This window comes from Odocoileus virginianus, chromosome 30 (assembly GCF_023699985.2).
Source record: "Odocoileus virginianus isolate 20LAN1187 ecotype Illinois chromosome 30, Ovbor_1.2, whole genome shotgun sequence".
Lineage (NCBI taxonomy): Eukaryota > Metazoa > Chordata > Mammalia > Artiodactyla > Cervidae > Odocoileus > Odocoileus virginianus.
This window is the reverse complement of record NC_069703.1, coordinates 28,260,182-28,280,372: the sequence shown is the minus strand read 5'-3', so window position 1 is coordinate 28,280,372 and position 20,191 is coordinate 28,260,182. Positions and strand designations below refer to the sequence as shown.

The 20,191-nt window shown below is 47.6% G+C and overlaps 1 protein-coding gene and 1 non-coding gene across 2 annotated transcripts; one reads left to right on the top strand and one right to left on the bottom strand.

The window, feature by feature from the left end:
- Window positions 1-7,400: 7,400 nt before the first annotated feature.
- On the top strand, window positions 7,401-7,475 carry TRNAG-CCC (transfer RNA glycine (anticodon CCC)). Its single transcript has one exon. It is a non-coding gene; the product is annotated as a tRNA-Gly (tRNA).
- A 351-nt stretch (window positions 7,476-7,826) lies between these two features.
- SRARP (steroid receptor associated and regulated protein) lies at window positions 7,827-14,403 on the bottom strand. Its single transcript, XM_020877974.2, has 2 exons — window positions 10,867-14,403; window positions 7,827-8,642 (listed from the first exon to the last, which is right to left on the bottom strand). Exons 1-2 carry the CDS (start codon window positions 10,952-10,954, stop codon window positions 8,206-8,208), a joined length of 525 nt encoding a protein of 174 aa, XP_020733633.1. The 5' UTR covers window positions 10,955-14,403; the 3' UTR covers window positions 7,827-8,205.
- Window positions 14,404-20,191: the final 5,788 nt, after the last annotated feature.

Sequence of the window (20,191 nt, the reverse complement as noted above, 5' to 3'; positions counted from 1 at the left end):
AGGCCCAAAACTTGTGTTTAAAAGAAGCTCAGATTCAGATGAGATGAGCACATGCCCGGGGCTGAGGGCAGACTTGAGACTTGGTTGGCCAGCCCCATATCCTCTGGGAGTCACTCCCAATTCCTCATGGTTTGATGGGGGACCCAGAGCCTGGGAGGGGTAGGGCCTTGCCCTCGGTCACAAAGCAAGTCAGTGTCAGAGACGGGATGAAGACCAGGCCTCTAGAACTTCAGGCCAGAGCTTCTTTACCAGACCACCCCCCATCCCCAGACCACCCTTCCCTGACCCACTTCCCCGTTGTACCTCTCCATCTTCCCTCACCCCTGTCCGCTTCCTGTCTGCCTTGGATCCCAGTTCTGCGATGGCAGAAGATGCCTTATTCTGCCTTCTTGCTCCCAAGCCCAGCATGGGAAAGGAGCTAAATAAATGCTTGTGGAATTTTCAAAAAAGCTCAGAAGCCTTAGTAAAGAGTGGCGGGTCCTTGGTGGCCCAGTGGATAAGAATCCACCTGCCAATGCAGGGGATGTGGGTTCATCCCTGATCCTGGGAGATTCCACATGCTGCGAAGCAACCAAGCCCCTGTGCCACAGCTACTGAGCCCGAGTGCTGCGGTGGCTGAAGCCTGCACGCCTGGAGCCTGTGCTCCACAGAGAAGCCCATGCACCGCAGCAAAGAGCAGCCCCCGCCCACCGCAACTAGAGAAAGCCGGGGCGCAGTGGCAGCGACGACCCGGCGCAGCCAAAAATACAAATATAAAATCTAAAAACTTACTTTAAAAAAAAAAAGAGTGGAGGCTCAGGACTTTCCTGGTGGTCCAGTGATTTGGGTTTGATCCCTGGTCAGGGAACTATGATCCCACATGCCAGGACTGGGAGAGAGGCAACTAAGCCAGAACGCTGCGCATCTGTCGAGCTGGCGCACCACAACCAGAGAGTCCACGAAGCTGCAATGTGGGCGGATCCTGTGCACCACACCTGAGACCTGATGCGGCGAAATAAGTTAAAAAGCGTAGTTCAAGCGGGGCCCTAGACATGGATAGGTGACTAACGATTGAAAGTGTGTGATGTATAGATTTCATTAAAACAAAGAGTGGAGGATCAGCTGTAGACTCTGGAGCCACACCACCTGGGTTCAACTCTTGTCTCTGCTGCTTGTGAGCTTCGTGATCTTGACTAAGTAACTTAACCTCTCTGTTGCACCATGGCAAGAATACACAGAAGAACTGTACAAAAAACATCTTCACGACCCAGATAACTACGATGATGTGATCACTCACCTAGAGCCAGACATCCTGGAATGTGAGGTCAAGTGGGACTTAGGAAGCATCACTACGAACAAAGCTTGTGGAGGGATGGAATTCCAGTTGAGCTATTTCAAATCCTAAGAGATGATGTTGTGAAAGTGCTGCACTCAACATGCCAGCAAATTTGGAAAACTCAACAGTGGCCACAGGACTGGAAAAGGTCACTTTTCATTCCAATCCCAAAGTTGAAAATGCCAAAGAATGCTCAAACTACTGCACAATTGCACTCATCTCACATGCTAGCAAAGTAATGCTCAAAAGTCTCCAAACCAGGTTTCAACAATACGTGAACCATGAACTTCCAGATGTTCAAGCTGGTTTTAGAAAAGGTAGAGGAACCAGTGATCAAATTGCCAACATCCGCTGGATCATCGAAAAAAGCAAGAGAGTTCCAGAAAAACATCTATTTCTGCTTTATTGACTATGCAGAAGCCTTCGACTGTGTGGATCACAACAAAGTGTGGAAAATTCTGAAAGAGATGGAAATACCAGGCCACCTGACCTGCCTCTTGAGAAATCTGTATGCAGGTCAGGAAGCAACAGTTAGAACTGGACATGGAACAACAGACTGGTTCCAAATCGGGAAAGGAGTACGTCAAGGCTGTATATTGTCACCCTGCTTATTTAACTTCTATGCAGAGTAAATCATGAGAAGTGCCAGACTGGATGAAGCACAAGCTGGAATCAAGATTGCCGGGAGAAATATCAATAACCTCAGATATGCAGATGACATCACCCTTATGGCAGAAAGCAAAGAACTAAAGAGCCTCTTGATGAAAGTGAAAGAGGAGAGTGAAAAAGTTGGCTTAAAACTCAACATTCAGAAAACTAAGATCATGGCACCCAGTCCCATCACTTCATGGCAAATAGATGGGGAAACAGTGGAAACAGTGACAGATTTTATTTTTTGGGGGGCTCCAAAATCACTGCAGATGGTGACTTCAGCCATGAAATTAAAAGATGCTTACTCCTTTGGAGAAAAGCTGTGATCAACCTAGACAGCATATTAAAAAGCAGAGACTTTTTATGTTACATTACTTTGCCAACAAAGGTCTGTCTCGTCAAGGCCATGATGGTTTTTCCAGTAGTCACGTATGGATGTGAGAGTTGGACTATAAAGAAAGCTGAGCCCTGAAGAATTGATGCTTTTGAACTGTGGTGTTGGAGAAGACTCTTGAGAGTCCCTTGGACTGCAAGGAGTTCCAACCAGTCAACCCTAAAGGAAATCAGTCCTGAATATTCATTGGAAGAACTGATGTTGAAACTCCAATACTTTGGCCACCTGATGCAAAGAACTAACTCATTGGAAAAGACCCTGATGCTGGGAAAGCTTGAAGGTGGGAGGAGAAGGGGATGACAGAGGATGAGATGGTTGGATGGCATCACTGCCTCAAGGGGTATGAGTTTGAGTAAACTCTGGGAGTTGGTGATGGACAGGGAGGCCCGGTGTGCTGCAGTCCATGGGGTCACAAAGAGTCAGACACGACTGAACGACTGAACTGAACTGTTGCACCATAAATGGTGCTAACAGGTTCTACCTGCTGTGGTTGTTTTGTAATACACTTAAAGGGCTTGGTACATATGGTTGACTATAGTTCACATATGCCATGCACTGAAAACACCCAGCAGGGCTCATTTAGAGCCCCCTAATCTCATTTCTGTTTGAATCCTGACACTCCATCTCTGGCTCCATTAAGATGAAGACTTGGACTGGAAGGGCAGAGGAGCTGCCTTGTACCTGGGGTCCTCTTTCCAGGAAAAGCAGGTGAAACAGACGGAAAAGGTAGGTTCCTGGGACTTCCCGGTGGTACAGTGGGTGAGAACCCACCTGCCAGCACCGGGGATACAGGTCCGATCCCTGGTCCCAGAAGATTCCACGTGCCACGGAGCAACTGCAGTCCGCGCACCACAACCACTGAGTCTGAGCTCTAGCGGCCTCTTGATGCACCTCCTGAGCCTGGAACCCATGCTCTGTGACAAGAGGAGCCGCCAAAATGAGAAGCCCCAGCACTGCAAGGAGTGGCCCTCGCTCACGCAGCTAGAAAGCCCGAGCGCAGCAACACAGACCCGGTGCAACCAAAAAAAAAATTAATAGTAATAATAATAAAGTGGTAAGTTCTCCAAGGCCCTCCTGGAAGACCTGTCTGGGCCCTGGGGGTGGGGGAGGTGGGCAAGAGAAGCACCTGGAAGCCTTGGTTTCCTCTTCCACAAACAAAGATCAGGTAGCACCCTCCCAGGCCCACTGTGACAGCCAGAGCCAGATGGTGTTTAGTGTAAGCTTGGGAAATGCTAAGCTCCTGTTAGAATCTGTGTGTTTGTTTTCTGAATGAGGAAACCCAAGCTTCCACCCCCTGACTCTGCCCTCACACGGGAGAGCGTCCTGAGGAGCAGGGAGGTTGGAGTCTGCCAGGCTGGGGTCCCAGGCAGGAGCCTCTGGGCAGCGGGATGGTGCTGTTTACAGTCAGCACAGCGGGCCTGGGCTACCCCGAGCAGCCCCAGACCTGTCCTGAGCTCTGGGGCCTTCCAGTGCCTGGACCCAGGGGCAGCTCTCCCTGGGGGTTTGGGGGCTGCTGGCAGGGTGGGGGCCCTGGGGAGCCTTCCTGAGGGGCATGAAGCCGGGCCGCTGGCCCCAGGGAGCCGGAGGGGAGAGAGCAGACTGCAAACCTGCCTCTCCCTCCTTGCTTCCCTCCCTTCCTTCTGCTTCTTCCTCCCTTTCTTCCCACACAATTCTTGAGCACGTACCATGCACCAGGCACTTTTAGGGCACTGGGGACACAGTCCTGATAGGCATGGCTGCCGACCTGGAGACACACTCACCGATTCACACTTCTACTCGCTGCTTCAGGAAGGTCTTTCTTCTTTGTTGGTTCATCCTCTCAACAGCTTTTCAGTAAGTTTCTGTGATATGGTGGGTAGATAAAACTCTGAGGACGCGCCGTCTCCATTTCAGCCCTGGCTCTGCCACTCGCTGTCTGCATGACCTTGGGCTAGTCACTCCACCCAGCCGGGCCTCAGTCTCCGTATCTGTACAATGGGGCGGCCCCCACAGGACTGTGGGGAAGAGATGAGGTGTTCTCCTCCACCTGTGTGCCCAGCTCACTGAGGGCCTCAGTCCCTTGTTCAACCCTCAGACACCCCCGCACACAGCCAGACCCTGGGGACTGTTCCTTGGGGAATGATCCCTGGGGACCGTTCACTCACTCCTTCAGCAAACACGAGCACAGCACCTACAGCGCAGTACAGGCTTACGACGCTGTAACTGCATAGTCACACTGTCTGCGGTTTGGACTTGGTGAACTTGGGGAGATCATTTCATCTCTCTGTGCCTCAGTGTCTTCACGGGTCCAGTGCGAGAGGAACTGAAGTGGCATCAACAGTGACTATTCGAGAGGAAAGGGACATGGATTAGGGTAAAAGCCTGGCTTCTGAAAGCTTGGCCCTCCCCCAGCCCGGAAGGCGTGGCTGCCCAGTCTGATGTTGGGGCGACACCTGCTGGCAGGAAGCTAGGCCTGCAGCCCTACCCTCTTCCTGCAGGGTCTCAGACTTCCAGCCCTGCCTCTGGTCTCTGCTAGTATAGTGATTCTCAGCAAGGGGAGGACAGAGGAGGGGATGTCAACAGTCCAGACTCCTCTCTCACCACCTCTCTAGGACAGATAATTACTGCCTTTGCCTGGATTAAGATGCAGCTTCCTCCCCTGCCTTCCTCTCCCAGCACAAGAGCTAAGGCATCTTTTTTTTATAAGGTGGGTCATAATTTCCAGTAGTCCCCATCTCAGAGGCCTGCAAGGCCTCCCGTGAGATGGTCCCTGTCACTTCTCCGGCCTCTGTTTGGAGTGTGTACATGCATTCTCTCCCCCAGCTGGAGGACAAGCTCCTTGATGGCAAAGCCTTGTCTGTCTGTCACTGTTCTATCCCAGGGTCTAGCCCAGAGTCTAGCAAACAGTGGGCGCCCAACAAATACTTGGTGAATGAATGAATGAATACTCCAGCCAGACTGGCCCTTCTCCCTGGAGCACTCCCCACTCTTGCCCCTTGCCTTGGTATGACTCACTCGACTGGTCAGATTTTAGTTTAGATGCCACTTCCTGCATGAAGCCCTCCTGATCTCCTCTCCTGAGTGGCCTGGGCACCCTCCTCCAGCCCCAATCTCATTCTGTGTGCCCTTACTGCTGCACTTACCAGAAGTTACAACAATCAGCAGTCGTCTTCTTTCTCACCTCCCCTACTTGGCTGTGAGCGCCTTGAGGACAGGGTCTGCTCTCTCTAGATCCCCTCTGTTTAGAAGAGACACTGCCAGGAAGAGAGGCCATCTGCGGTAGGGCTGGTTTGGGTTCTAAGCCCAGCTCCACCTGTCTACGGACCTTGAGTGCACGCCTCAACTTCTCTGTGCCATGGTTCTCTAATATGTGAAATGGATTAAAAAAAAAAAGGCGCTTCTCTGTACAGGCATTTCCCTGGCACAGAGCAAATGGTCAATACATGTTAGCCACCAGTGTTTGTGTGTGCATGCTAAGTCACTCAGTCATGTCTGACTCTTTGCAACTCTATGGACTGTAACCCACCAACCTTCTCTGTCCATGAGATTCTCTAGGCAAGAAAATGCTGGAGTGGGTTACCATGCCCTCCTCCAGGAGATTTTCCGGACCCAGGGATCAAAACTGTGTCTCATATGTCTCCCGCATTGGCAGGCAGTTTCTGTACCATGAGTGCCACCTGGGAAACCCACCAGTGTTTGTAGGAACCTATTAAAACATTAGTGAATAAATGAATATTCAACAATTTAAATCCAAGAGCCTTGAGACCCTCTTCATCAGCATCTCTTAGACCTTCATCTTCCCTCAGAGCAACTTCCACTTCCTGCTGAGGACCAGGATTGCCCTGGGGGAAAGGGACAAAGTTCCCTCACCTACTTTTCTGTGTCCCTGGGGGCAGTATAAGCCTGGTCTGTAGTGGATGCTCAATAAGTAATATCTCATTTTCACCTGTTCAAGCATGATACTCCCTTCCCTTTCTGAGTACTTCCACCCCCATCCTGAGAACTCAGTTCCCCTCATTTCCCACCCCATCTGGGTCCTTAAATCTCCCATCCTGAGTCCCGTGCCCTCCCAGTGATCCCTGGTGACCTACACCCTTGCACGGTGAGCTCAGATGACTGCAGCCACTGTACCGCCCCTGCCCGTTGTGCTGGGAGGTTCTGACTCCTACTCTGGATGAGAAACCAACCAGGTGATCCTGGGGAGGATAGTTCCCAGTGCTGGCTCCTTCTCATCTTTTCAGTTCAGTTCAGTCGCTCAGTCATGTTCGACTCTGTGCGACCCCATGAACCGCAGCACGCCAGACCTCCCTGTCCACCATCAACTCTCAGAGTCCACCCAAACTCATGTCCACCGAGTCGGTGATGCCATCCAACCACCTCATCCTCTGTCGTCCCCTTCTCCTCCTGCCCTCAATCTTCCCTAGCATCAGGGTCTTTTCCAATGAGTCAGCTCTTCACATCAGGTGGCTAAACTATTGGAGTTTCAGCTTCAACATCAGTTCTTCCAATGAATATTCAGGACTGATTTCCTTTAGGATGGACTGGTTAGATCTCCTTGCAGTCCAAGGGACTCTCAAAAGTCTTCTCCAACACCATAGTTCAAAAGCATCAATTCTTTGGCGCTTGGCTTTCTTTATAGTCCAACTCTCATATCCATGCATGACTACTGGAAAAACCATAGCTTTGACAAGATGGATCTTTGTTGACAAAGTAATGTCTCTGTTTTTTAATATGCTGTATATGTTGATCACAACTTTCCTTCCAAGGAGTAAGCATCTTTTAATTTCATGGCTGCAATCACCATCTGCAGTGATTTTGGAGCCCAAAAAAGTAAAGTCAGTCACTGTTTCCACTGTTTCCCCATCTATTTGCCATGAAGTGATGCGACTGGATGCCATGATCTTAGTTTTCTGAATGTTGAATTTTAAACCAACTTTTTCACTCTCCTCTTTCACTTTCATCAAGAGATCATACTTTTAGATCATCTTTTAGATCATACTTTGTTCCCCATTCAGAGAGGCCTTTCCCAACCAAAATATCAAAAAAACCTCTTGCCACGAATTCCCTGTGAGTCCAGTGGTTAGGACTCTGCACTCCCATTGCAGGGGGCACAGGTTCGATCCCTGGTTGGGGAACCAAGATCCTGCATGCCATGCAATGCATGCTAATTTGCTTCAGTGGTGTCCGCCTCTTTGCAATCCTGTGGACTGTAGCCCACCAGGCTCCTCTGCCCATGGGGTTCTCCAGTCAAGAATACTGGAGTGGGTTGCCATGCCCTCCTCCAGGGCATCTTCCCAACCCGGGGGATCGAATCTGTGTCTCATTACAGGCAGATTCTTTGCCGCTGAGCCACTGGAGAAAACCCTGCATGTCAAGAGGAGCAACCATTAAACAAAACAAAACAAAACAAAACAAAAAACCCACCTCTTTGTTCCATCATCTTCCATCCCACCACCTTGCTCGGTTTCTATACAGCACTCATTATACTGTTCAAATAGTCTTTATTGGGTTGTTTAACCTTTCTCCCCCACCCTCAGGAATACAAACTCCAAGAAAGCTGCAGTGTCTTTTTCAGTGCTTTTGCAGGGCTGGGAATTGGGAGATGCTGCATTAGAATATGCTGTGTGACTGACTCAGCCTCATTCTACCTGGTGGTGCCTTATCCTGTTGCCGCTGAAAGGCTAGCAAAGATGGAGAGGAAGGAAGAAGTAGGATGCTTGGGGCTGTTTCAGATGTCCTTTCGGATCTAACTCTCCTTCTCTGGCTCAGGTAGAAAAGCCTTCTGCTCCGCTGGGGAGGCGGGCGTGGACCCGGGGAATCGTGCACGGATCCCCGAGCCTCCCCACCCACGGCCAGGCTTCCGCAGTCAATCCGCCTGTGCGCAGACGCAGGAGGAGAGGGCCTTGAGGGAGCCGATGACCGTTCCCCACGCGGAGGACCGCGAAGACACGGCCTTCACCGGGCTCCCCTTGGCTTCAGGAGCCTCTGCAAGGCCTCCTGGGCTGCCTGGGGGGGAAGCTTGGGCCGTAGTCCCTCTGCAGGGGGCACCTGGGCAGGGCCCCCCGGCCGGCGCAAGGTCCCTCCCACCTAGCGGAGCCTCCCGAGTCAGGTTGGGGGACTGCTTTTCCCCGCATAACAAGATGTAGGTCTTCATCGGAGGGACGGCAGGTCCCGGTTTGGGACTGGGGGTGCGGGGTGGCCCCGGGGGTGCTGCCAGGGAGATCTGCTTCCCTCGCGCACAGTCGATGACGAAGATCAGGTGAGCTCTGGGGATGGCCTTCTGCTGGCGCGCCGGCCTTCCGCCTGGAAGGGAGGAGAAGGCCGAAGGTTTGTGCTGGCGCAGCGCGGGGGCGGCTCCAGTGATTCGCGTGTTCGTTCACTCAACCGGGAGTTTTTGTGTTAATTTAATTTTTATTTTATATTGGGGTATAGTTGATTTGGGCTTCCCTGGTGGCTCTGTAAAGAATCCGCTTGCCATGCAGGAGACAGGGGTTGGATCCCTGGGTTGGGAAGATCCCCTGGAAAAGGAAATGGCATCCCACTCCAGTATTCTTGCCTGGAGAATCCCATGGACAGAGGAGCCTGGCGGGCTGCAGTCCACGGGGTCGTAAAAGTCTTAGCAACCAAAGAACAACAGTAGTTGGTTGACCATGCTGTGTTAGTTTCAGGAGAACAGCACAGTGATCCAGTTACATATATATATATATATATATATATATATATATATATATATATCTCAGACATATATCCATTCTTTTTTAGATTCTTTCCCCATATCTGTTATTACAGAATTTTGTAAAAAATATGTATTTACTTATTTATTTGGCTGCACAGGGTCTGAGGTTCAGAATGCTGGATTTTTTACCTTTGTGTCACATGGGATCTTTTAGTTAAGACATATGGGATGTAGTTCCCCAACCAGAGATTGAACCCAAGCCCCCTGCATTGAGAGCACGAGGTCTTAGCCACTGGACCAGGGAAGTCCTGTTATCACAGAATACTAAGTAGAGTTCCCTCAACAGGGATTTAACTGTATGTTGTGCATGCTAAATTGCTTTAGTTGTATCTGACTCTTTGAGACTCTGTGGACGGTAACCCACCAGGCTCCTCTGTCCATGGGGATTCTCCAGGCAAGAATACTGGAGTGGGTAGCCTTTCCCTTCTCCAGGGGATCTTCCCAACCCAGGGATCCAACCCACATCTCTTACGTCTCCTGCATTGGCAGGTGGGTTCTTTACCACTAGAGCTACCTGGGAAGCTCTAACTGTAGGTTAGTTAACACACAAAAATGGGAAGACGGTGGGGCTTAAGAGCATGAATTTCAGCACTGGGGAGGCCTGAATATAAACCTGTCTCCTCCCCAACCCCCATCAGCCCTCTGCCTTCCGGGAGCACAGAGTCCACCACATCAGAGCCTCTCAGCCCCACCATGCCTACAAGCTGCCTGGGCAATTTGTTAGCATGCAGATTCTCTGGTGGCTCCGTGGTAAAGAATCTGCCTGTGATGCGGGAGACTTGGGTTCAATCCTTGGATTGGGAAGATCCCCTGGAGAAGGGAATGGCTACCCACTCCAGTATTCTGGTCTGGAGAATCCCATGGACAGAGGGGCCTGGCGGGCTACAGTATATGGCTCACAAAGAGTCAGACATGACTGAGCGACTAACACTTTCACTTCACTTTCTGGTGCAGCAGGTCTGGGCTGGGGCCTGACGGTCTGCATTTCTGAGAAGCTCCCAGGGAATGCCGATGCTGCTGGCCCATGGACCACACTGTGGTGAGCGGTACGAAGAAAGCCCGACCTCCTTTTACAGGTGAGGGAACTGAGGCTCAGTGTGCAGGTGTTAGTGGCCTCAGGAAACACTGCTGTGCTCTCGTCCTCCCCCACCATACTCTTATCTACCTGTCCTCTCTGCCTCAGGGATCCTTGCTGTGTCTTTCCCCACCAAACAGGGAGCAGCCATGAGCCAACCCAGGGGCTTATCAATGAACCAACCTGGGGATTTATCAATGAAGCAAGTGTCAGAGCAGGTCTCTCCGAATCCAAAGCCTTTGCTCTTCAAAAAAAAAAACATTTCAAGTTGCCCAAACGATAAACAAAACCATCCTCTTGACTACGTGCTCGTCACCACGACCAGGCTCAGAAGGAAGCTTCTCTTCTGCTAAGTTAGTTAACGCAGGAAATGTGGCTGATCCTTGAACAATGCCGGTTTGAACTGTGGATCCACTTAATGTGTGGATTTGTTTTCAATAAATACCCATTCCTACACAATCCATAGTAGGTTGAATCTGTGGATGTGGACACTCAGGTACAAAGGGATGATTGCAGTTACAGCCTGATTTTCCACTGCTCGGAGGATTAGCGCCCCAGCCCCCAAGTTGTTCAAGGGTCAACTGTAAATGAAGCTCCTCCGTGGCTTGAAAATCTGGGCAGCCCCGGAGGGAGGCTGTCTTTCCTGCCCTCCCCACTCCACAGCCTCCCCAGTCCCTCTCAGCTGCAGGGCTGAAGCCCCCCCTGTCACCTCTCACCTGAGCTCGTCTCCAGGTTCATCTCAAGGCCCCTGCGGTGGGCGCTCAGCTCTCTGGGGTCTTCTGAGGGGAACGTGACTGCTGCCATGGTGCCTGGCTCGGCACTGGCAGAGGAAGCCGTTTTCGGCAGCCGTGTCCAGAATGCGGGTCCTCACCCAAGGACCAGACCTTTTATATTTACCAGATCCGGATCTGCTGAGTGAATTCCACCAGGAGCCACAGGAACTGGCCTGGAGCAGTTGGGGGATTGCTTTGATCAACGGGTTTATGTCAACAGGATTGCAGTCAGGTGGCTGGGAGGCAGGCCTTCTACCAAACACACAGTTTCTTCCAAGCTCAGCGGCTTCCTCCCTTGGGACGAGCCTGGGAACCGTCTCTTCCAGGCCTCAGTTTCCCGAACCTCAGTCATTGCCTGGCTGCATTCCCAGTTTTTAGCTGTTTTATTTATTATTTTTGGTCTCACCTAAGAGAAGGGGGCGGCAGAGGATGAGATGGTTAGATAGTGTCCCTGACTCAACGGACGTAAATTTGAGCAAACTCCAGGAGACAGTGGAGGACAGAGGAGCTGGGCCTCCTGCAGTCCATGGGGCCACAGAGAGTCAGACATGACTTAGCGACTGAACAGCAACAAAGAACTATATGGAATATTACTGACAACATGTCCTTGTCTTACTCTGTTTGAGCAGCGATAGATTAGGGGAATTAAGCCACAAATCTTTGATTACTCACAGTTCTGGATGGTGGGAAGTCCAAGATCAAGGTGCTTATCGATTCTGGTGTTTGGTGAGGACCTGCCTACTGGTTCATAAATAGCTATCTTTTAGCTGTGTCTTCACCTCACAGAAAGAGCAAGAGAGGTCTCTGGGATCTCTTTTTATAAGGGCACTAACCTCATCATAAGGGATCTACCCTCATGACCTAATTACCCCTCCCTAAAGAGCCCACTTCTTCAGTTCAGTTCAGTTCAGTTCAGTCAGTTGTGTCTGACTCTTTGTGACCCCATGGACTGCAGCACGCCAGGCTTCCCTGACTATCACCACCTCCCACAGCTTGCGCAAACTCATGTCCATAAGTCAGTGATCCCATCCAATCATCTCATCTTCTGTTGTCCCCTTTTTCTCCCACCTTCAGTCTTTCCCAGCATCAGGGTCTTTTCCAGTGAGTCAGCTCTTCGCATCAGGTGGCTAAACTATTGGATCTTCAGCTTCAGCATCAGTCCTTCCAATGAATATTCAGGACTGATTTCCTTTAGTATGAACTGTTTGGATCTTGCTGTCCAAGCGACTCTCAGGAGTCTTCTCCAACACCACAGTTCAAAAGCATCAATTTTTCAGTGCTTAGCTTTCTTTATAGTCCAACTCTCACATCCATACATGACTACTGGAAAAACCATAGCCTTGACTAGATGGACCTTTGTTGACAAAGTAATGTCTCTGTTTTTTAATATGCTGTCTAGATTGGTCATAACTTTTCTTCCAAGGAGTAAGCATCTTTTAATTTCATGGCTGAAGTCACCATCTGCAGTGATTTTGGAGCCCCTAAAAATAAAGTCTGTCACTGTTCCCATTGTTTCCCCATCTATTTGCCATGAAGTGATGGGACTGGATGCCATGATCTTAGTTTTCTGAATGTTGAGTTTTAAGCCAACTTTTTCACTCTCCTCTTTCACTTTCATCAAGAGGCTCTTTAGTTCTTCTTTGCTTTCTACCATAAGGGTGGTGTCATCTGCATATCTGAGGTTATTGATATTTCTCCCAGCAATCTTGATTCCAGCTTGTGCTTCATCCAGCCCAGCATTTCTCATGATGTACTCTGCATATAAGCTAAATAAGCAGGGTGACAATATACAGCCTTGACATACTTGATGTTTCCCGATTTGGAACCTGTCTGTTGTTCCATGTCCAGTTCTAACTGTTGCTTCTTGACCTGCATACAGATTTCTCAGGAGGCAGGTTGGGTGGTCTGGTATTTCCATCTCTTTCAGAATTTTCCACAGTTCATTGTGATCCAGACAGTCGAAGGCTTTGGCATAGTCAATAAAGTAGAAGTAGATGTTTTTCTGGAACTCTCTTGCTTTTTCGATGATCCAGCAGATGTTGGTGATTTGATCTCTGGTTCATCTGCCTTTTCTAGGTTTCAAAATATGAATTTTTGGAGGATGTAGTCTATCTACAGCATCTTTTAGGTCAATCAAATTTTAAGTCAATTTTTTCTTTTACTGAAAAAGAGAAATATTTGTCTACTGAAAAAAAATGTACAGCCTAAAGTTCAGAGTTATGTTTTTTCAGTGGATTTACTGAGGACTTAAGTCCAAGAGAAAACCTGATTGAAAGAGGTAAGTGTAGAGCCAGGATATATAGGAGTTAAAAAAAAATAAACAAACCAGGTAGTTGAAACATCAAAAGATTACTGTCAGGGACTTCCCTGGTGGTCTAGAGGTTAAGACTCCCAGCTTCCAATGCAGGGGGCTCAGGTTCGATCCTGGGTCAGGGAATGAAGATCCTACATGCTGTGCAGTGTGGCCAAAAAATAAAAAAATAAAAGAAAAAGATTACTGTTAATTAAAGAAAATCAGACATGTCACATTAGTGAATTTAGTGCTTTTATATGTATGGGAAGATGCACGAGTTTGGGCTTATTGAAATTATTCCTTTAACATGCACCTTAACTATCCTGTTTTTCTCCCTCCTGAATCCCGTCAGGGTGCACCCTTGGGGTGATTGCAGTGGTGGCTGGCTTGTTGGTTGCAACATTGTTTGTTTACTGACAAGGCAGGTGACATTCTTTGTTGTAGTACTACTATAAATAAATATGTATGGTAGAAGATGCTACCCCAAAGAAGCCCATGCCCTAATCCCCAGAACCTGTGAAAATGTTACCTTACACAGCAAAAGAAACTTTTGCAGGTGTGATTAAGGGTATTCCCATTCTGACACCAATTCTGATGATTGCTTTTTTCCACATTACCAAGCAGTTAACATTTTCCTGACATTGCCTACCTGGAGATTGCTTCAGATTTCACAGATTAAGAGGTCAGTCCTACAAGACTGCCTCTGGCACAGACACCAATCACAAGTCCTGGTTGTCAGATGGGTTTCTGACCTACAGATGGGAGGGTCCCAAAACACACTCCTTGGATTCTATTAGTTTGCTCGAGCGGATCAGAGAAACTCAGAGAAATGTTTTGCTTATCAGATTGCCAGTTTCTTATAGAACTCAGGGGACTTCCCTGGACTCAGGGGACTGTCCAGTGGCTAAGACTCCACACTCCCAACGCAGGGGGCCTAGGTTCAATCCCTGGTCAGGGAACATAGATCCCCCATGCCACAACTAAGCATTCGAATGCCACAACTTAAGTTCCTGCGTGTTGCAGGGAAGATGAAAGATCCCACATGCCCCAACTGAAAATCCTGTATATCTCAATGAAGATCAAAGATCCCACATACTGCAACTAAGACCTGGGCAGCCTGAATAAATAAATAAATATATATACATTTAAAAGACTGTAACTCAGGAAGAGCCAGATGGAAGAGATGTACAGGCAAGCTGTGTGGGAAGGGCAAGGAGTTTCCACGACCTTTGAGAATGCCACTCTTCCCCAATCTCCACGAGTTCACCAACCCAGAAGCTCTCAAAACCCTGTTCTTTAGGGTTTTAATGAAGGCTTCAGTGCATAATCATGATTGATTAAACCATTGGCCATTGTTGGCCACGAATCTCCAGTCCCTGTCACTCTCTGAAGGTTGGTCAGTGGGTGGGACTGACGCTTCCAACCCTCTAACCCAGCGCTTGGTTCTCCGGCTTCCCTGCTTAGGTGCTGTTGTTCTTGTTCAGTGTCCGACTCTCTGAGACCCCATAGACTGCAGCACACCAGGCTCCTCTGTCCTCCGCTATCTCCCAGGGTTTACTCAAATTAATGTCCCTGGAGTTGGTGAGGCTATCTAACCATCTCATCCTCTGCTGCCCCCTTCTCCTTTTGCCTTCAATCTTTCCCAGCATCAGGGACTTTTCCAGTGAGTTGGCTCTTCACATCAGGTGGATGTAGGGCCTTTCTAAGAGTCACCTCATTATGACAACAAAAGCCACCCTTTCCCCTCTTCTCAACTGGGAAATTCCAAGGCTGGTAGGAGCTCTGTGCCAGGACCCAGTAGGAAGACCAAATATGCATTTACTTAACAGATCTGGGTTCAATCCATGCATCAGGAAGATCCCCTGGAGGAAGGCATGGCAGTTCACTCCAGGATTCTTGCCTGGAGAATCCCATGAACAGACGAGCCTGGTGGGCCACGGTCTGTAGGGTCGAAAAGAGTCAGACACGACTGAAGCTACTTGGCACGCATGTATTTACAGCGGTATGGACTTTGATGTAGGGATATTGGGTGGATTATCTAAGTGAATACACCCTAATCACACTAGTCCTTAAAATGGGACCGTTTTCCAAGCTGGGTTAGAGAGATGTGACAATGGGACAAGGCCAGAATGAAACAAAATGAGAGACTCAGTCTGCCATCGATGGTGTTTAAAGACAAACCAGGACATGGTAAACATTTTAAGAGTTTATTTGAATAAAAACTGACTTCAATCAGGTAGCATCCAATGTAGAAGATAGAAAGGAACTCTGAGTAGTTGTACAAAGGCAGAAAGGAGCAGAATTGGAAGTTACACTAGGCAGGAAAGTGGGTTGGTTATCGCAAGGTTACTTTCCCTTTGGAGACAGCAAGGGTCCATCAGGCACCTAACTAGTGCCAATCAGGTGATTCCTGATTGACTGGTTTAAGATTCCACTTCTGGAGGAGCCAAAGCCTTCATGAAGCTAAATCTTCGTTTGGTGACGTGAAGCTTAGTGTAAGCAATTGTTGTGTTGTTTAGGGCTGGTTTGTTTAGATTGAAGTATCGTTTATTTACAGCTTTGTGTCAGTTTCAGGTTTGTAGCTTTGTTGCTGTTTAGCCGCTGGGTTGTGTCCAACTCTTTTGTGACCCCATGGACTGTAGCCTGCAGGGCTCCTCTGTCTGTGGAATTTTCTAGGAAAGAATACTAGAGTGGGTTCCCATTTCCATCTCCAGGGGATCTTCCCGACCCAGGGATCGAGCCGTGTCTTCTGCGTTGGCAGGCAGATTCTTTACCACTGAGACACCAGGGAGCCCAGCAGATGTGAAGCATCGTTCCTCAAAACCCATAACCCTGGTCTAATTGTGAGAAAAACACTGGAAAGATCCAAACTGAAGGACATTCTGCAAAATACCCATTTAGTACTCCTCACAGTGTCAAGATCGTGACAAATAAGGAAAGACTGAGAAAATATCACAGACCAGAGGAGGCTGAAGGAGACGTGATGACTACATGCCATGTGGAATCCTGGGCTGGATCCTGGAAAAGAGAAAGGGTAATAACAGGAAAACTGGGGAAATCCAAATAAAGCCTGGAATTTAGTGAGTAGTCACGTACCAATGTTGTTTCCTTAGTTTTAACAAATGTTCCATGGTCACGTAAGATGTGAACAGTGGGGAAACTGGGTGTGGACTGTACAGGGACTCTCTGCATTAACTCTGAAGCTTTTCAATAAGCCTAAAATTATTTAAAAATTAAAAAGTATTTTTAAAAAGTTAGTGGGGAAGACTCTCATTGGACGCTAGTGGAGGTAACCGGGACACCTCATTTCTCTGATAATTCAAAGGAAATGAATATCAGGAAGACAGTGCAAGTGAGGGTCTGGAGAATTTGGAATCCTCTTAGATTACTAGTGGGATTATTAAGTGTTTCAGTCACTTTGAGTGGGGCGAATAAATTAGGAATTTGGATTAACAGATACACACTATTATATATAAAATATATTAGCAGTGAGGACCTCCTGTATAGCACAGGGGACTATGTTCAATGTTTTGTAACAATCTATGATAAAAAGTAATCTTAAAAATAATATGTACGTATGTATAATTGAACCACTGAAACACTGTAAATCAATTGTAATTCAGTTTTTAAAAGTGGTGCTGTCATCTTGGAAAATAATTTGGCAGTTTCTCAAAATGTTAACGATCGAGTCATCATAGGCTTCCCTGGTGGCTCAGTGGTAAAGAGTCCGCCTGCAAATGCAGAAGACGTGGGTTTGATCCCTGATCCGGGACGATCCCACGTGTGGCAGAGCAACTAAGACCGCGAGCCACAGCACTTTGCTCCTGAGCCCTGGTGCTGAGATTCTTGAAGCTGGCGCACCCTGGAGCCCGGGCTCCACAGAGACGCCGACACAGTGAGATGTCCCAGCACTGCAGTGAAGAGCAGCCCAGCAGTAACCCAGCACAGCCAGAAAGAAACAAGTTTTCAAAAAGACCCACAAAAAATCCTGTAATATGGAGCTTATGTTCCAGTATGATGAATAAAAAAATAAAGGACATAGTGCTTAACAAAGTTATCATAAGACCCAGCAATTTGACTCAATATGTATACCCAAGTAAAAACACATCCGCACAAAACTTGTACACAAATATTCATGGCATCGTTATTCACAACAGCTTCACTTGTGGCTCAGCTGGTAAAGAATCCGCCTGCCATGCAGGAGACCTGGGTTCAATCCCTGGGTTGGGAAGATCCCCTGGAGAAGGGAAAGGCTACCCACTCCAGTACTCTTGCCTGGAGAATCCCATGGACAGAGGAGCCTGGCGGGCTGCAGTCCACGGGGTCGCAAAGAGTTGGACACGACTGAGTCACTAAGCACAGAGTGAAAAGGACTCCAATGTCCATCAGCTGTTGAACAGATAAACCAAATGTATATTCATACAGCAAGATACTATTTGACTGTAAAAAAGAGTGACGTACTGATACATGTTACAATGTGGATGAAGCTTAAAATCTAAGTGAAAGAAGCCAGTCATTAAAGACCACATGTTGTTTCATTCCATTTTATAATTGTATATAATGTCCAGAATAGGCAAAGCTGTGAAGACCAAAAGTAGATTAGTGGTTGTCAGAAGTTGGGGGAAGGAAGAAATGGGGTTTGGCAGAGTGATGAAAATATTCTGAAATTAGATAGCAGTGTTGGCTGTGCAACTGTTAATATACTAATAACCAGTGAATTTTATACTTCAAGATGGTGGATTGCAATGATAGGTTTATAATCTCAATAGAGCTGTTATCTTTTAAAAAATGAGCGCTATCCTATCTTCCCTGATGAACTGTTTTTCTAGAAAATAACGTGGCCCTGGATGAGGGAAAGCTCTTGTTTACAGAATTTCAGCTAATGTGGAAAGAATGATAGGATCAGAAATGCATCATTTTACAACCTCTAATGAAGTTACTGACTCAGACAAGCATCTTCAAAGGAAGAAAGTACTACGGAAGGTTGATGAGAAACTTTCCAAAAAAGAATCAGGCCGCTGCCACTCAAACCACCCAAACCACCCATTTTATCATCACTAAAGGATCAGGAAAAAGCTCTGGAGGAGGGCGTGACAACCCACTCCAGTATTCTTGCCTGGAAAATTCCATGGATAGAGGAGCCTGATGGGCTACAGGTCATGGGGTCTCAAAAGAGTCAGACACAGCTGAACACACACAACAACACACAAAACACTCAACAGCAATTAGGAAGCCTTCTTACCAAAAAAAATTGGATCTGAGCCTAGTTAGGCATCTATAGCTATTTTACAGGAAACCGGACAAAGGAACTAATTACAAGACAGCATAAGGAAGGAAATAGAAAAACCCAGAATGTGGGTCATTCTATAGGACAAGTGACCCCATTTCTGCAATGAAGCAATGAAATGGCAATGAAACAAACAAACAAACAAAAAAAGATAAAAAAAAACAAAAAAATGAGACAAGGAGAAAAGATTACTTTGGAACAAAAGTGACTCAAAAGCCAAAACTAACTGTTGACTAAAAAAGATGCACAACTTGAAAGTTGCGAGTGAAGTTTTATTTGGGGCAAAAAGAGAACTGCGGCCTGGGAGGCGGCACCTCAGACAGCTCTGAGAGGCTGCTGCAAAGCAGCTGCGGGGAAGGCCGGTGTATAAGGCTTTGTTGAAAGGGGAGTTCAATACCATTAGGCACTCATTTTACAAAAGGTTTTTGTTAGCCATGAGAATCTGATGTCACCATGAAGGGATTTAGTGCTTCTCTAGAAATGAGGAGATGCAAGGATTGAGGTCATAAAATCTGTTCCTAAAAACATCCAACCATCTAAAGACCTGTTCCACCAGATCCCCTGGAGCACAGATTGCCTGGACTCCCTCAGGGATTGCTGAAGGTCAACACAGAGGCAGATGGCAAATGCCTTTGTTGTTCAGTTGGCAATGCTCTTGGTAAGTGCCAATTTGTAGCTGACAAAGCAAACCCCCCAAAAACGCCCCACCCAATTGTTACTGCAGTGAAAGAGGACCTTGTATAAATCCTGGTTGGAAAAAATAGTAAAAAGATATTTCAAGACAATTAGGGAAATTTTGATTCTGGTTGGATATTAAATGATTCCAAAGAACATTTTGTTAGGCATGATCAGGGCATTGCATAAATGTGAGATCTTTTTAAAAGAATTGCACACTGAAATATGTAAAGATGGAATGACTTGATATCTAGGATTTGCTTTAAAACACTCCAGCAAATCTTTTTAAAAAGGGAGTAAGTGAAAGGACTTTCTTGGCCATCCAGTGGTTAAGACTCCATACTTCTGAAACAAAAGGAAAGGGAGAGGACACAGCTTTTGAGGGAATGACATAGCCCAAAGATACAACGTAGACTGATTAGAATCAAATGGGTCCAAGATGGCAGACTTGTTGACTTTGATTAGACCTTGATCCTCAGCCAGCAAGCTAGATGGCACACCCAGAGGAGCTGTGACAGTTCCAAGGCACCATCAAAGACCAAAAAGTCGGTGGTGGCCCAACTCCTGGAAATCTCCACCCCTTCCCCAAAGTAGTTGGAATAATCCTCCCACTCATTAGCCTATGGGCTTCCCTTGTGGCTCAGCTGATAAAGAATCTGCCTGCAGTGTGGGAGACCTGGGTTTGATCCCTGGGTTGGGAAGATCCCCTGGAGAAGGGAAAGGCTATCCACTCCAGTATTCTGGCCTGGAGAATTCCATGGACTGTATAGTCCGTGGGGTCAGACATGACTGAACGACTTTCATTTTCACTTCATAAGCTCTTAACCCTCCATCATTAAGCCTATGAAATTACCCAGTGCATAAAAACCAACCACACCACACCTCGGGCTGCCAGACTCACCCTCTGCGACGGCCCAAACTCTCTCTACAGCGTGTGTTCCTTTCTAAATAAATCCCTTATTATCTGTCACCTTGTCTTTCACTGAATTCTTTCTGCAATGACATCAAGCTTC

Bases quoted from the DNA above. Each gene is read 5' to 3' on its own strand.
- SRARP (XM_020877974.2), bottom strand. From the start codon at position 10,954: ATGGCAGCAGTCACGTTCCCCTCAGAAGACCCCAGAGAGCTGAGCGCC. The intron at 8,643-10,866 runs GTGAGAGGTGAC...CCTCCCTTCCAG, and splicing joins GAACCTGGAGACGAGCTCAG to GCGGAAGGCCGGCGCGCCAG.